Genomic DNA, 18,278 nt, shown 5'->3' on the forward strand with positions numbered 1-18,278 from the left:
TTAGCATTTAATAGGGAAAATGTGAACTCTATGAAATTAGTCTAAATACCAGCTGGTCAAAATTTTAAGACCATACCAAAAAGGAGTCCTAAACAGGGTAGGTAATGCCCAACAAGAGGTCTCAGTAGTGAGTTGCACGGCCGTCATTGTGAATAACTGGAAACATTGGCTTTGGCATGGTCAACATGAGCGTTTGCAGAAGAGTGGCTGGAATGTTATTCGAAGTGGTGAAGATGGCTTCACAAAGATCATGCACTCTTTGGAATTGACGTCCATTTCTACAGACTTCCCTTGCCATCCACCCCCAAACATTTTCAATGGGGTTCAGTTTGGGCGAACACGCTGGAGGGTTAAAAAGAATCACATTATTTGCCATGAAAAAGTCCTTTGTCTTGGGGGTATTGTGGATTGCAGCGTTGTCCTGCTGAAAGATCCAGTCATTTCCACACAAGCGAGGTCCTTCAGTCAGTAAGGATGCTCTCTCCAACATGCCAATGCAGCCAGCTGCTGTTTGATGCCCCTGTATAACCTGAAGTTCCATTGTTCCATGGAAGGAGAAAGCACCCCAGATCATGATGGAACCTCCTCCACTGTGTCGTATAGAAAATGTCTCTGGTGGGATATCCTTATCGTGCCAGTAACGTTGGAAGCCATCTGAACCCTACAGGTTAAATTTTTTTGACATCAGAGAACTAAACCTTCTTCCACTTTTCTACGTCCCATGTTTGGTTCTTCTCAGCAAAGTTTAACTGAGCTGTTTTGTGGTGGGAAGGATGTGTGGCCTTTGAAGACGTTTACGGTTTTAAAGCCTTTCTCTCGTAGATGCCGTATTATTGTTCTTGAACTGCATTCTGCGTCCGTAAGTGCCTTAATCTGGTTCGATGATCGGCTGGTGTCTTGCCGGACAACCCATCCTTCTGCTCAATGCCGGCGAAATTTTCTTAGGCCGACCACTTGAAATTCTCGTTCTGTATCCCTCAGCGTCTTTTAAGAAATTTGGGACAGCAGTTTTACTATGCCCAATCTCACCAGCGATGGCACGTTGAGAGAGACCTTGCTTTTGCAGCTCTACAATTCTGCCATGTTCAAACTCAATGAACTTTTTAGCCTGTGCCATGTTTTTACCCAGTGTAACACAGGAGATGTCAGTGGAAGATGTTGACAACGCTAATGCTTGAACGCAAATGACTAAATTTCGTTACGTGTTTACCGATTAATGCTTTGTTTCAGTATGGTCTTAAACTTTTGACCAGCTAGTATTTAGGCTAATTTCATAGTGTTCACATTTTCCCTATTAAATGCTAAAAACGTTTTTTTATTTTCTTTCGTTATTTTCATCTTTCGAAGCTCTACTCAAATAAGTGGTTGAGTATAACAATGCAAAATGCATATTTTTTCTTTTTGTTCATTTGCCTTAAGATTTTGGCCAGCAGTGTATTACTATGGAAAGTTCTAGAAAATTCTAAAAGGTTCTTGAAAATTCTCGAAAGTTATACAACATTCAAGAAAGTACTTGAAATTTCTTGTAAGTTTGAAAAAATTCTCTATCAGCTATTCAGCACTGAATCTACCTGGAATATTCTGGAAAATGGGTAAATTTGAAAATTTCATTACCCAAGTCACAAAAGTAAAGTTTGAAGAGAAAAATAGGTCTTTTCCATTTACTTTAGGCATAAGTAATTTGGAAATAACACTTTCTCCTCAGGAACAAGGAAAAGTAAAAATTTTGTTATATAGTGTAACAACTTGATAAATATAGATGAAAAGCAGTTTTCATTAGTCAAATTACATGGTATACTTTAAGTTTACGTTTGTGTGTTTTATTAAAATAACATAACGCGATATGTTGGTATATCATAGGGTTTCTAGAGGCCTCATAATGTAAGATCCTTAAACATTTTTATGTTACTTTACCTACTTGCTCTAATAGCTATAACACGAGGACAGAAAAGTTGTTGAGATTGCTTTGTTCTAGTTGCTTTATTTCTTAGTCATCTTTAGTAAATAATGTCTATTCTGTTAAAGATAATGTCATAATAACATATATCACTCGTATTGACAGGATTTGTAGTGTATTGTCTTTTGCTGGCCTAGTTGACGTTGTATAAATAGAACAGTTAATCGATCCTGTAAGAGAACAAAGGTTACCAGGTGTCTCTTTTATCTGAACGAATAAAACGAGTTCTGTTAAGTTTAAGGCATGTTTTCTTCATCCAGTCCTACTAAGGAATCGTTAATTTAAAAATGTGCTCGGAAATGGCCATGTCTTAGGTCTGCATAAATCAATACCGAGAGAGAGAAATTTGTGGGACCAAACACAGCTTAAAAGGAGAGGTTATTTTTCTGTGCGCAGGTATGTATACAGCTTTTTCTTTTTGTTTGTCAATTAATAAAGATTGCTTTCACTTTTACCAACTTTGTCCAGTCTCGTTAGCTTACACAAACTAGAACAACTCAGTTAAATTATCTGATTCAGAATAACTTTCATATTTCTATTATCTGTTAGGAAATCAGCTGTTATCTGAAAAATAGCATAAGAGGTCATATCATCTTATTTTTATTTTTAAAAGTAATTACCTTTTGTTTGAAAGATCAAATTATTGTTACAAACTAAATTATGTTTTAATATATACTTCAATATACCCCTTCGGTAGATCAGAGGTAAATTTATGAACCTACACAACTACAACACGAGTTCGATTTCTCGCGGTGGACACAATGCAGATTGCGTAATGTGTAATTTTATGCTAGACAAACATAAACTTTAATGTAATGTCTTATTTCTTGATAAGTACACTGGTAATACTTTCACAAATTAACTGTATCGAGTGAGTCTTCTTAGTTTTCCGCATAATAACGAGAGGATATAACAGGATAAATATTATTTAATTGTAATATTTTAATCTTTCATATTTTTATTTGTAATTGCTATATTTCACTTATTCAGAGAGAGAAAGGGAAAACGTTTTCCATTACCATCTTCTGTTTTAATCAAAATAATTATCTTTTGTTATAATTCAATGTTCAATATTTATGTCGTTTTTTATTGTATTGTTTATTTATACAAATAATTATTTATTTTTATCGAAAATGCGGCACCTACTATATTTTACTGATGATAAAACATAAGATCGAAAATTTAGACTAAGTTGATATCGGTAAATGTGTAATCATTCTTCATAAATATTTCCTGTTTTTGTTTCAAATGAGATGTTAAACTTAGAGGTAAGGGAAACTGTCAAAATAATTAAACTTTATAATAGAACTCTGACTGTATCTTTTAAACTAATATTTAATTTTCTGTGTAAGGGATGTTTTTATATCTCTCACTTGGGCTAGTAATTATTTCTAAGTGTTCAATTCGTTTTTAGGTTTATAGAACTAAATCCTATTGCAACAAAGTACTACTATTAAGAAATTATGTTGCACCTAGTTCATGGACTAGAAATGCTTAAAGTTAGCCCTTTTCGGCGTTTTCAGTGATTTTTGACGATATTGTATCTGAATCTGACACCCTTTTATGGTATTGGTATGAGAAGATTGTATTTTATAGTTTAAATAATTGTTGTTACTTCTTATCCAAGTAAGCTACCTGCGTAGATCAGAACTAAAAAATTACCCACTAATAAATATAGCTAATTTAATGTATTGTTCGTATTCAAGGAGATTATTGATAGTTAGAATGTATTGTTTCATCAGTTGGATTGTTTATTTCTTTTTGAATTTTGCACAAAGCTACACAAGGGCTATCTGTGCTATCTATCTATAATCTAGTAAGACTCTTGGGCTGCTGTATTTACCAACGAATAGTGAGATTGATCATCACATTATAAAGTACCCACAGCTGAAAGGTTGAGTATGTTTGTTGTGACAGGGATTTGAACCCATAACCCTCAGACTACAAGTTGAGCACCATAAGTATTAACCGTTTGGCTACATATTGTAAGATTAACCTTGCATATACTGAGATGCCAATTTAAAATTACCATAATAATAATATTAAAAAAATTCCAAAAATTATCTAATACTGATAATGAAACTAATATTAAAGAATGGAACATAACTTATGTAAGCATGAAAATAATAGTATTTTATAGATGCACTATCACTGATTTTGTCTTGAACAAATACCAATCTCATAAACTGTAGGTTATTGTGTAATATCACAAAATTATATTCATTTGTAAATTACTTCGTTACAATAAGTATCACAATATTTCATCCAAACAGACATACGGTTTGATGCAACACTATGACATACATTCTCTTGTTTCATTACAGTCAAACTTCAAGTAGTTTGTTAGACCAAAATATACATAAGTAGGCACATTTACAAATGGTATTAGAGATACTGTTGTCTGTTTTAAATAAAAGTAAACAAGTCCCTGTGTCATGGAATAAATATTTTATTATCCTTGAAGTGTGACATAATGAAGTAAGAAATTTTTGTTTTTAAATTTTTCTGTGACAAAATCTGTTGCTTTAGCAATAGTTTATTGGATATATAAATCACTTATTCCCAAAGTATTGAGAAGTTATTGATACCATATTTAAACTATTAAAGTGGTTATTTCTGCTGTCAACAGTGACTTATAAGCTATTCAATTTTGTTTCAAGCTTGAAGTTGTCTTGGCTCTAGTGTAGCCAGTGTTTACAAACTTTAAACAGAACAAAGCAAACAAATCAGTGACCTTTGTTCCCTGGATAATCTTGTAAACTTCAATAAGGTCATCTGTTACTGTTATTTTCTCAAGAGAAAATAAGTTCAGAGTTTGTAACCTTATACTGTGATATAACTTTCCTAGGACTCAGCTGAACAACCCTCTCAAATAAGTCAGTATCCTTTCTTAGATAAGGAGATTCCAAATGTATTCCAAATGAAATGTAATTAGTGATTTTTATAGAAATAATTACCGTATTTTAACTTATCAATATGTCTAAATTCTGTTAACTTGAGTGACTGGTACTACACAGGTTCTTTTTATTAATCATACTGTTTCATTTACTATATTTAAATACCAGTTGTTAATATTTAAAAAGTTATACATTGATCCAAGTCATCTGTAATACCTCATAATTTTCAATAAAGCTAGAAACATCAGACAGATAAAGACATCACTAAACTTTGCTAATTATGACCCAATAAATAACATTAGTGTAAATAAAAAAAGATAGTCTTTTTAACATCTTATCAAAGGATTTCCAAAAGAATGAATGTGCCAAATGTTCTCCCTCACCACAAACTTCTCTGTAATATTTCATAACTGGGTCAAATTCTAAGGGTGAAGTGTTGAAATCTGTAAAATATGATCTTTAAGTAATAATTACACACCCATGTAGGCATCTATTAGTTCAACAGTCAGGTTCATTAATAATTGTTGTTCATCTGTATCATTATCTAACGATCTTCCACACAATGTGTTTGATAATTAAAATCAGGTAAGATTTGCATGTGTTAAGCTAATTTGTAACGTACATCTTATACTAAACATACATATTTAACACTCACCTACATGTGTTAGATGCTGAAGGTTACTAATATTGTTTTCTTACATGAATGATGTGCTTAAAATATTCAGGGATCTGGGTTATTGAGAATCCCGAGACTATTAAGAATGTTACAAGAATTAAACCCTTCCAGAACTTTTGAACCCATGCTGGTAGTCTCTTGTATGATATTTCACTAATAGACTAGGATTACATATCTGATCTTTGACCTCTTTTAAAACTGTGGGGTAAATCTTGTCTGACCTTAGTATTTTCACTTTCTAATCTTATTATGTTTCTTTTTTTGCCACCAATGGATTAACATATTTATGATTCAATTCCAGTAGAATGTTCAGAGTCAAGAATTGGAAGAAAACATTTAAACATTCCAGCCACCATTCATTTTAACAATATGCTTATCTCAAAATACAAACATTTAACTGGTAATAACTAGATCACTTACATCAGTTGTAGGTATGATAACTTGAAACTGTCTGTTGGTGTATATGGACTATTTTATTTAGGATTTTTGCAAGAAAAGATATAAATAAAAACCACTTAAACATTGGCACCTTTTAACTTTTTTCTAGATTTTTGGCTCAAATCACCTGGAGTTGGTAGACAAGATTATTGATCATTTTTGGCCTGATAACTGGAAAATTATAATTATTCTATACTTAATGCACTGAAGAGCCTGGAAAGATAAACACAGTTTGTACAATGTTCTGTTATTTTCTCTATAAATAATACCATTTCAACCTTTAATCATTCTACACTTAATGCACTGAAGAGCCTGGAAAGATAAAAAAAAAGTAGAATTTACAGCAACTCATTACTTTGGTAACATACTGTCAACTATATTTTTAGTTATGTGATTCAATCTAAATCATGACACTAATTAAGAATTAGTATTCCTATAAATGTTTATAGCTGTTTTATATATACAAGGTAATGTGTGAAAAGTTTTGTTTTCAAATAAGGTAATTTACAGCAACAATGAAAAGATGAGTTTTTAACCCAGTTTTGTGGTGTGATATTAAAGGTACATGGAGTGTTATCTGTTTATGAATAATATGCATGTTTATTAATGTTTTAGGAGGAGAATCCAGCGGCTTAAGGAGTGAGATGTACAATCACAATAGAAGTAAAAAGAAGGTGTGAAGAAAACATGGATGGAAGTAGTGGCTTGAAAAGGCCTCGTTTGGATTCTGTACAAAGGACTGGAGCATCGAACTTCGAGGAAAATAATCAGTTGTCTTATAATGAAGAGTTGTGGGGTGATGAAGAAATGACAGCTGAGGAATTTGATTTGTTAGAGAGTCAAGTCATGGAACTTGAAACACAGAACACAGACAGCAGGCCATTGCCTCATAAGATATCAGATCAGACATCACAAATTTCCAAACTTATTTCTAGCTCTTCACCTGGATTAAAGAATTTAGAAGTTGGTACTAGTACAAATAATACCTTAAATCAAAGTAATGAGCTGGTTATTGTTCTTCAGACAAAATTAAAAGAACACCAACAAGAAATTAGTGAACTGAAAAATCATCAGTATGTTCAAGAAGGACACCTTAGCATGCTTAGAAGTTCTCTAGAACAAAGATCCAGAGAACTTGATCAAGAGAGGTTGGAACGCAAGGACTTGATAGATATCAAATTTCAAGAGCAAAAACTTGAGGAATTGAAATTAAAACAACAAATTGAAAAGCTACAAACTGAACTTCAGTTCAAAGATCAGGAAATCCGAGAAGCTCTGGAGAAAATTCAGGCATTAGACCAAAGGTGTAAGCATAAATTAAACATTCCAGAGGAAAAGTTGCCTTTAGGGGGCAACAAGTCATCAAAGAAGCTGAATTGTTCTACACAACAAAGGAAGGTTTCTGAGAATGGGTTTATAGCAAGATTTGCTTCTATAACAGAACAGAAATCTACTGTGGGAATTCAAACTGAAGACAAGCATGTTTCGAGAGGTGTTGAAAAGTTTAGTATAAAGAAGCAGAACCTCTCCCTTGTTGACAGATTATTAGTAAATGGTGTGCCTTTCTGGTTTATTGAGAGTTTGATAAATCACAAAACATCTTTAAGTTCCTCAGATGTAGAGAAAATACACTTGAATAAACCTCTTTCTAAACCAATATCTATGCTACCAAGTACAAACCATGATTCTGAAAGTAGACTTATAATAGCATCTTTGTTTCCATCTTTAGGATGTAACCTCATGTCTAGTGATTTGAAACATATGGATAGCTATGGTCAGCAAGAGACCAACAAGTTGAACTGTTTAAACATCCATGTTGATATTTTAGAAGTTGTGATAAAGTATCTTCAGGAGTTCCTGGAGTCCCTTAACACTACATCTTTTTCCAATGGTAGTCAGGTGTCTGAATTGGGAAGAATTCCAAAAACCCAGTCAACATATGCTTCACCAACCGAAGATCCCAAGTCTGTTCACAAATACAAGGAAATGACAGCTGTATATGGCCTCCAAACTATGGTTACAGCTTTATCATCACTACCTCCAGAAAGTGGTAATTTTTTATCTTCTGCATTAGAGGATATTGACAACAACAGTCATCTCACCCAGCTGGCTTCATCAGCTAATCTTTTCACTCAGAAAGACAACTCTTGTGTTTCATCTGGAACAAAGTTTCAGGACAAAAGTGAATCAGCTATACACAGATTTATCATGCTTCTTTTACAAGCTGTTAGTCCTCAGTTTGTTAATGGGCAGTTAGTTAATGAGACTGTTTTGGAGTGGTCACTTATGGTACTGCTCACCATTGTGCATTCTGTCCTGCAAAGTGGGGGGTTAATGAAAAAATTACTGTGTCAAATTGATGTGGCTACTTTAGTTAGTGGGAGGTACGGCATAGAAGTGGCTTGGATTGCTTTGAATATACTTGTTTGTGCACTTCCTGAGAGGACTGTAACAGAAACTGTACTCAGACACTGCTTAAAACCAATGGAGCAGTCTTGTGTCTTTAAAAATGTTGGTGAACTTTGTAATCACTTGGTAGGAAGTAATATAGGAATGAGGACAGATGTTGTAAACTTAGCCATAGACTTTATATCAAAAACTATATCAACTTTAGGATTTAATTTTTTTCTATCTATAGACTGCTGTGCCTCATCAGTAATGGCTTCCATTATGAAGGTTTTACACCAAGAACTTGAAGACTTTCAGGTAGTCAACACCGACAAGAGCAGAACATGCTTAAAGAAAGGGATATCTTTGCTGGCCTTGGTGTCTAGATATTGTTCAAGTAGTTTTTCTCAGTTGTGTAGCACAGCACGGGGTGAGTGGTCTAACTTTCTACATGACCTGATGATTGTGTGTGCAAGTGAAACATCCTTTAACTTGAGAGATGATGTTCAAGAGCTGTGGAATAATTTTGCCACAGAAGATGTTGGTGAGATCATCCCTGCTGCAGGTTGTTCTAACAGTTCAGGTGAAACATCAAGTTCAGGGTTGCAGAAACTCTTACCAAAAGTATCAGATGTAGAAAGGTCATGTCAATCATGGTCATGAACTTTAATTAGAGTACCAAGATTATCTTGGCGTGGTTCTCACCATGCTGGAAATGTGAAAAAAGCATTAAAGGATAAGGCCTTTGGTGGTGGTTTTATGTAACTAGTTTGTTTATAAGCTTTTTTTGATAAATACATTAAATTTTTGTCTATGCTCACTGTCAATATTCTTTGGTTATGAATTTTTCACAGAAGGAAATAACTGGGAATTTGTGTGTGTGAATAGAATTTATTTCACACACACCTATCCTTGATTACATCTTCATTTGATGTGTCACAAGACTTCCAGTGTCCAGATACCGAGGGCATTACTTCATGGAGTTCCCTAGCATTTAGAAATATTGATGTACAAACTTTGGTGTCAAAACAGTAATATCAGAGTATGAACCTATAAGCAAGGAAAATTATTTATGTAAAGACAGTCTGATATTAGATCATTTAAACAAGTACCACTGTGTATATATAAGTAAAAAAAATGTTTTAGGATAGAAACCTTACACAAATCATTCTACACTACTAGAGTAGTCAAATAACAATTAACTGGCTTTCAAACACATAAGGCAAAGTTTGTTTTTAGTTTGTGGTATGTACCTTATATTAAAACTTGGGTATAATAATTTGACCATTGAAATATCTAGTCCAGTTGGACCACAAACACTGAAATATTGTGGATCCACCTTCTCTTATTATTTCAGAAGATGCATTTGTGTACAGACCTTGAACCCTTTGTGTGTGTTGTAACTCAACCTTGGTCTGTGTTGTTTTATTTCCTTATGTTTATTAAACGTTCAGCATCAACAAAATTATGAACAAATAAAGTATCTACATCTTTTTACACATTAGTTTCAACTAAACTGTTATGTCTCAATAAAATACTGTTATAATGAACATTGAACTAAACTGTTATGTTTAAATAAGGTGTTATGTTATAATCAACATTAAACTGTCGTGTTAAATAAAATACTGTTATAATGAACATTGAACTAAACTGTTATGTCTAAATAAGATGTTATGTTATAATCAACATTAAACTGTTGTGTTAAATAAAATACTGTTATAATGAACATAAACTGTTATGTCTGAGTAAAATACTATGTTATAATGAACACTGAACTGTTGTGTTAAATAAAATACTGTTATAATGAACATAAACTGTTATGTCTGAGTAAAATACTATGTTATAATGAACACTGAACTAAACTGTTATGTGTAAATAAAATAGTTATTATGAACACTGAACTAAATAAAATATTGACCAATAGCTGACCACATGTTTGAAAGGGGTTGTGTAACTGAGTGTAGGAATGTAGAAGGCATGCTTAGATGTTTGATAACCAAAGAAAACACCCAAATACTAAATGAAGACACAAACATAAACAAATGCAAAATTAAAGAAGCCTTACTTATACAACAACTCAAGCCCAAAATAAACCAATACAAAGGAACACCTTTATACTTGTATTAATAAATATAATCAAACATCTGAGCATGTCCTCTAATTCCTATACTCAGTAACACAACCCCCTTCAAACATGTGGTCAGCTATTGGTCAAATAAAATACTGTTATAACGAACATTGAACTAAACTGTTATATCTAAATAAAATACTATGTTATAATGAACATTAAACTACCACTCAAATAATAAACATCAAGAGAACAGACCAACCACTGAACTAATAACAACCAAAAGAATAGACCAATCACTTGCCTAATAACAAACAAAAGAACAGACCAATCACTGACCTAAGGAGCATCAAGAAAACAGACCAATCACTGACCTAATGAACATCAAAGAAACAGACCAACTACTAAACTAACAAACATCAAGGAAACAAACCAATTACTGAAGAAAGAAAATCAAGAGAAGAGGTCAACCACTGAACTAACAGACATCAAGGGAGCAGACCATTCACTGCACCAATAACAATCAACACAAGGTACCAATGACTCAAGTAATAAACATAGAACAAATCACTGCCGTAACCAATATCAAGAGAACAAATCAACCTCTGAACTAACAACAATCAAGAGCACAGAACAATCACTAAACACACTCAAGAGAACATACCAACCACCCAACTAATAAAACTCAAGACAACTGACCAATCACTTATCTAACAAACTTCAAGAGAACAGAACAATTACTGAGCTAAACGAACTCAAGGGAGCAAACCAACCAACTAATAAACATCAAGAAAAGAAACCACTTACTGAACTAACAAACATCAAGACAGAACAATCACTGAATTTACAAACATCAAGAGAACAAACCAATCACTAAACTAACAACAATCAAGATAACAGACCTATCATTGACCTTAAAAACATCAACAGAAAATAATCACTGACCTAACACCAATCAAGAGAAGAGAACGATCACTGAAATAAACCTAATCAAGGGAACAGACCAACAATCCATCTAATAGACATCAAGGGTAGAGACCACTCACTAAACTAACAACAATCACGAGAAAAGAACAAATACTGACCTTACAAACATCAAAAGAACAGACCAATTACTGACCATACAAACATCAAGAGAAAAGACCAATCACTGACCTAACAACAATCAAGAGAACAGAACAATTAGTGACCTAAGAAACATCAAGAGAAGATAATCACTGGTCTAAAAAAAAACTTGAAGAGAGCAAATCAACCACTGAACTAACAAAATCTAGAGAACAGACCACTGACCTAACAACCATCAAGAGAACAGACCAAACAAACATCAAGGGAACATATCACTGGCCTAATAAGTAAACTAACCAAACACTGAACTGACAAACATAAAGAGAACAGAACAATCACTGACCTAACAACAATCAAGTAAACAAACCAACCACTGAACTAACAATAATCAAGAGAAGAGACCAACGACTGAAGTAATAAACATCAAGAAAACAGACCAATCACTGACCTAAAACAATCAAGAGAACAGACCAACCACTGAACTAACAAACATCAATAGAATAAAGCAATTACTGATCCGTGATGACGAGAAAACCCACTTCTAGAGAAGAAAATATATATGCAAAAACGGCTGTTATGAGTTGAGAAAGCACTACGTAGAAGAGCAAACAACGTTTCGACCAACATCGTCAGGTTCACAAATTACTGACCTACCAAACATCAAGAGAACAGATCAACCACTGAACTAACAACAATCGAGAGAACTGACCTAACAAACATCAAGAGAAGATAACAATTACTGGTCTACAAAACGTGGAGAGAGCAAACCAACTACTGAACTCACAAATCTAGAGAACAGACCAATCACTGAACTAACAAATATCAAGGGAAGAGACCAATTACTGACCTAACAAACATGAAGAGAACAGACCAACCACTGAACGAACAAGAATCAAGAAAATAGGCCATATAAAAATCAAGAGAAGAGACCAACGACTGAAGTAATAAACATCAATAAAATAGACCAATCACTGACCTAACAAATAAAGAAAACAGAACAATCACTAAAGTTACAAACATCAAGAAAACAGATCAACCACTGACCTAACAACAATCAAGAGAACAGAACAATTACTGACCTAACAAACATCAAGGGAACAGACCAATTACTGACTTAACAAACATCAAGAGAATATACCAATCACTGACCTAACAACAATCAACAGAACAGACCAATTACTGACCTTACAAACATCAAGAGAAAAGACCGATCACTGACCTAACAACAATCAAGAGAATAGAACAGTCACTAAACTAAAGACAATCTAGAGAACAGACCAACTACTCAAGTAATAAACATCAAGAAAACAGGCCAATCACTGAAGTAATGGACATCAAAAGAACTGATCAACCACTGAACTAACAAACATCAAGAGAACAGACCCGCCACTGAACTAACAACAATCTAGAGAACTCATCAACCACTGAACTAACAACAATTAAGAGAACTGATAAACCACTGAACTAACAAACATCAAGAGAACAGACCTGCCACTGAACTAACAACAATCTAGAGAACTGATCAACCACTGAACTAACAACAATTAAGAGAACTGATAAACCACTGAACTAACAAACATAAGAGAACTAGATAAACCACTGAACTAACAATCACATCAAGAGAACAGACCTGCCACTGAACTAACAACAATCTAGAGAACTGATCAACCACTGAACTAACAAACATCAAGAGAACAGACCTGCCACTAAACTAACAACAATCTAGAGAACTCATCAACCACTGAACTAACAACAATTAAGAGAACTGATAAACCACTGAACTAACAAACATCAAGAGAACAGACCTGCCACTGAACTAACAACAATCTAGAGAACTGATCAACCACTGAACTAACAAACATCAAGAGAACAGACCTGCCACTAAACTAACAACAATCTAGAGAACTGATCAACCACTGAACTAACAACAATTAAGAGAACTGATAAACCACTTAACTAACAAACATCAAGAGAACCGACTAGCCATTGAACTGAAAAAAAAATCATAAGAACAGACGTTTAGGAAGGAAACTAGAATTTCTATTGATAAAAGAATTTTTTTAAAATAAAAACGCTGGTGACATAACATAGAATATCTTAATTCATAAATGATTTACATCTAAAATTTAATTAATATTTTTTTCTTTCACGATACCTTTAATGCTCTTGTCTGTAGGCTATGTGGTATCACACTGGGTCTTTACTTCAGGGTGTTATACTAACTCTCACTATACTTATAAGGTTTCACAGAGCACCTCCCCACTCTTGGCCCCCTTGTATCCCTGTCATAATGGGGAGACAGTAATCTATATATTCTCTCTGAATAAATGTATTTTGGCTTTTATAGCTCTTACTGTTTCAAAAAATCAAGCGTGACGTGACACACACAATAGTGTGTGTCTCTGTGTAGGCCTGGCACGGCCAAGCGCGTTAAGGCGTGCGACTCGTAATCTGAGGGTCGCGGGTTCGCATCCCCGTCGCGCCAAACATGCTTGCCCTCCCAGCCGTGGGGGCGTTATAATGTAACGGTCAATCCCACTATTCGTTGGTAAAAGAGTAGCCCAAGAGTTGGCGGTGGGTGGTGGTGACTAGCTGCCTTCCCTCTAGTCTTACACTGCTAAATTAGGGACGGCTAGCACAGATAGCCCTCGAGTAGCTTTGTGCGAAATTCAAAAACAAACAAAGTCTCTGTGTATAGTTAGATCAGGGGTTCTCAAACTCTTTTGACCTGCGGAGCTTCACATCAGAAAAAAAAATCATTCCGGAGCCTTAAAAAAAACATTAAAAATAGAAACAATCAGTCATTAGCACCAGATAAAGTTTACTTCAAGCTTTTAGAATATAAATTTATTAAAATATCAATATTTAAAAAAAAGTTTACTTCTACTTACTTGTTTAAAAACTATATCAGTAAAAGTACAGTGTACTTATTTATTTAATAGTGGCTCAGATGCGCTTGCTTTTGTTCATTAAGTAGTTCAATATTTGGAGTAATGGTTGTTACCTATAAGAGAAAATCATATTTAATACTTAGTTTGTTTCTGAATTTGGTCTTTGTTGCTTATACAGTGAAAATGTTTCATCACCAAGATATGTTGTTGGAAAACGCGCCAAAATTTTCAAAGCTCTGTTACTTATTTCAGGGTATTCCATGGCCATTTGAATCCGAAATTGTGTAATTTCTTCCTGTTGAAATTTTGTTTTTAGGGTGTAATCAGTTGAGATTTCTATAGCTGTTCTTTCTCTTTCAAAGACAAATCGTTGGTATTCGCAGAGGCAACAATGGAATTTTGGCTCGACAATAATTTTTCTAAATGAAGAGGAATATACTTTCCAGTAGTTGTACACAAATCAGATATGTGATACAAGACAGAAACGTTTGCATCTTCACTTAAGAAAGTTTTATTCATAAGCAAAAAAAAAAACACTGAGATTTTCGAAGCATTCGAGTTCTTCCATAAGTATACATTCACCCCAAAGCTTTAGCTTACGTTGAAGCGCTTCCATTTTACTCTGAGCTTTGAAGTACATTATCTTGGGACTCTGGATTGTAGCATTCACTTCATACGTCCAAATACGTCCGTAAGGTAAGCCGCTTTCTACATCCAGCAATTTTCCCTTAATTTATATGCAAGTTCAAAATGGCATTCAGAGATACCTATCTCCTCACGCAGTTCGTAAAATCGAGCAAGCTTTCCCCGAGAAAGCCATCGGACTTCTGTGTGAAATAACAAATGTTTATGCAAACATTTCATATTTTCACAGAGTAATCTGAAGATCCTCGTATTGAGTGGTCTTGATTTTATAAAATTGACTATTTTTATGACATCACCCAATACCTCTTTTAAGTCTTCAGGCATTCGTTTCATTGCAAGTGCATGACGATGAAGACAGCAGTGGATACTCTCGATGTCCGGGTTTCTCTTTTTTATACGTGCCACTGCACCTGAAAATCTTCCAGTCATAGGTGCAAATACTTGAGCAAAGCTGTTATTGGATCACATGTTCTTCCATAAATAAATTGATCAGTTTCAATATTTCTTCGCCTGTTGTTTGAGTAGGCAAAGGTTTGCAAATTAGCATGTCTTCTTCAAAACTAGATTCGTGAATATAGCGAACAAACTCAAGCAACATCGCATAACCTGCGACATCTGTTGATTCATCCATCTGAAGCTAAAAGTTGGACTCGCTTTGACTCTCCTTTTTAACTCCGTTAAGCAACTTGCTGACATATCCTTGATTCTTCTAGAAATTGAGTTGTCAGAAAGAGGCACAAAGTTAATGTTTTTAAGAAATTTCTCATCAATCGTGCACTCTACCAAATCTTTTGTGCATGGTTTTATCAAATCTTCTGCAATTGTATGAGCTTCACCTTCTTTTGCAATACGCTAACTAACACGATATGAAGCAATAAGAGCACTTTTGTTGTTCTGATGGGCAAACGAATGAAATGTAGCTTTCTTTGTATTTAATTGCAAACAATTTATTTTGAAATACTCGGAACATGGATTTTTAATTGGGAGTGTTTGGTTTCTAGATGCCGTTTTAACTTTGCTGGATACAAACTACTGGGGGCCTGGCATGGCCTAGCACGTTAAGGCGTGCGCTTCGTAATGTGAGGGTCGCGGGTTCGCGCCAAACATGCGCGCCCTCCCAGCCGTGGGGGCGTTATAAAGTTACGGTCAATCCCACTTTTCGTTGGTAAAAGAGTAGCCCAAGAGTTGGTAGTGGATGGTGATAACTAGCTGCCTTCCTTCTAGTCTTACACTGCTAAATTAGGGACGGCTAGCACAGATAGCCCTCGAGTAGCTTTGTGCGAAATTCACAAACAAACAAACAAACTACTGTTACTCAACACTGTTCCTCATTCAACACACGACCCACTAGGTCCATTTAAAACCATATTAAGTAAAACTTACATCATACTTTCTTTTATTTCTTGTTTCGCTACTTCTTGCGGCATCCTGTGTTGAAGGGCTTGCACACGAAAATAACACCGATGAATTTGTATCAGGTTTAGGAAGATTTTTACTCGTATCAGATTTATTACTGATATTCAGCCGCTTATCCATTATAAGGGTGACAAGTAATTATTAATTTGTTTAAAAACGTATTCTTATATCTTCGGCACTTCAAAAGTATTTTTACGAACACAAAATAGCTTCTTAATGGAAACTCGTTCTTCGTGCACTTGAGTTTTATCATCATATAATAACATGCTACCCGAAGATCAGTGTTGCCAGAACGAAATCAGAAATAAAGATTTCTGAAAAAAGGCTAGGCCGCTAGAATGACATATTTTTTCCAAAGGAAAAGAGTAACTTATTATTTTAACAATTTTATTTTATTTTTTAACAGAAATTTGTAAGCCAAATAACAAAATATTAAGCCAGATCTGATATGCGTCTAAATGTCGAACGAAATGAAACATAACACCATGCGGAGTATGACGTCATAGAACTCATTGGTATCAAGTTTGTCCAATTAAACTACAACGAATCTAACTTAACAATTACCAATTATAATTATACTTCATATAAATATATTTTGAAATCGAAACAATTGATACTGCATCTAATTGGATCACAATGTTTTAAATATGGACAAGTTTCAGCTATGACATCATGTTTCCTTTTGTTTCATTTGTTTGTTTTGTAATTTCGCACAAAGCTACAAGAGGGCTATCTGCGCTAGCCGTTCTTAATTTAGCAGTGTAAGACTAGAGGAAAGGCAACTAGTAATCAATACCCACCGCCAACTCTTGGGCTACTCATTTACCAACGAATAATGGAATTGACCGCATATTATGTCGCTCCCACGGTTAAAAGGGCGAGCATGTTTGGTGTGATGGGGATTCAAACCCGAGACCCTCGGATTACGAATCGATTACTTTAACCACCTGGCTATTTTGTTTCATTGCGTTCGAAATTTAGCCATTAATCCAGATCTGGCTTTTAAAAGACAGTTGTCATCACTACCCAAGGTTGACCGTTGTTTCGTACGAAAATTACTAGGCTATTTTGCATCTCCAATGACGCATACGATCTTGAGATGATACAATATCTACTAGCAATCAGTGGTGCCACTGTTGAAGTTAATTGAGATTGTACGAACACTTTCACCGCGAGGACTTCAGCAAAACTAAATAAAATCGTCTGGCGTTAGGCATAACAAAATACTAAAAGGCTCAATACGGGATAAACTTGTTATATGAAAGATATATTATACTTTTTTGTAGATCGTATTCTGACTCAATTTTATATTACCATTGGCCTATATCAACAAATGAACCATATAAAGGAATTTTAAACTCTTCTTACCCTTCCACTCTGCGTCGCACAGATACATCTTGCAGTAATATTAGTATTCCAACAACCTTAATATAAATCGTTGAAAACGCGTTGCGCTCAATCCAGTTTTTCGTGCCCTCTACAATACAACAAAAATAGCACTACTTGGAACATTATGCATATAACTCATTTGATATAACAACAACTGTTATGACATATAATATTTTTATTTTTCTTCAACTGGACACACAACGTTTCAATTTACAGTTTCTTTAGGAACATTTCACTAAAAGTGACATCAGTAAATGTCATAGATTACCAGACATTGAGTAGTAGGTGGTGGTTTCTGAAGTTAGCATTGTATCAATAACACCATTAACAGGATAAAATTAATTTGTTTAATTCGGTTAGTTTTAAGTGTCGTTTCCTCGAATATGGTGGATAAAAGTAAAAACTACTGTATAAGTCATTCTGTTAGTTTCAAACGTTGTCCACTTAA

General features: G+C 34.4%; 1 protein-coding gene across 7 annotated transcripts; it reads left to right on the plus strand.

Moving 5' to 3' along the window:
• Positions 1–2,114: 2,114 nt before the first annotated feature.
• On the plus strand, positions 2,115–10,170 carry LOC143234764 (uncharacterized). Of its 7 annotated transcripts, none has more exons than XM_076472353.1 (3): positions 2,115–2,353; positions 6,078–6,198; positions 6,584–10,170. In XM_076472353.1, exon 3 carries the CDS (start codon positions 6,656–6,658, stop codon positions 9,017–9,019), a length of 2,364 nt encoding a protein of 787 aa, XP_076328468.1. In that variant the 5' UTR covers positions 2,115–2,353; positions 6,078–6,198; positions 6,584–6,655; the 3' UTR covers positions 9,020–10,170. The 7 variants fall into 7 exon arrangements, with proteins under 7 accessions (XP_076328468.1, XP_076328473.1, XP_076328471.1 ...); XM_076472356.1 differs by having other exon boundaries at positions 2,135–2,353; positions 6,078–6,327; XM_076472354.1 differs by lacking the exon at positions 2,115–2,353 and adding an exon at positions 2,730–2,828.
• Positions 10,171–18,278: the final 8,108 nt, after the last annotated feature.

Source organism: Tachypleus tridentatus, chromosome 12, assembly GCF_004210375.1.
Source record: "Tachypleus tridentatus isolate NWPU-2018 chromosome 12, ASM421037v1, whole genome shotgun sequence".
NCBI lineage: Eukaryota > Metazoa > Arthropoda > Merostomata > Xiphosura > Limulidae > Tachypleus > Tachypleus tridentatus.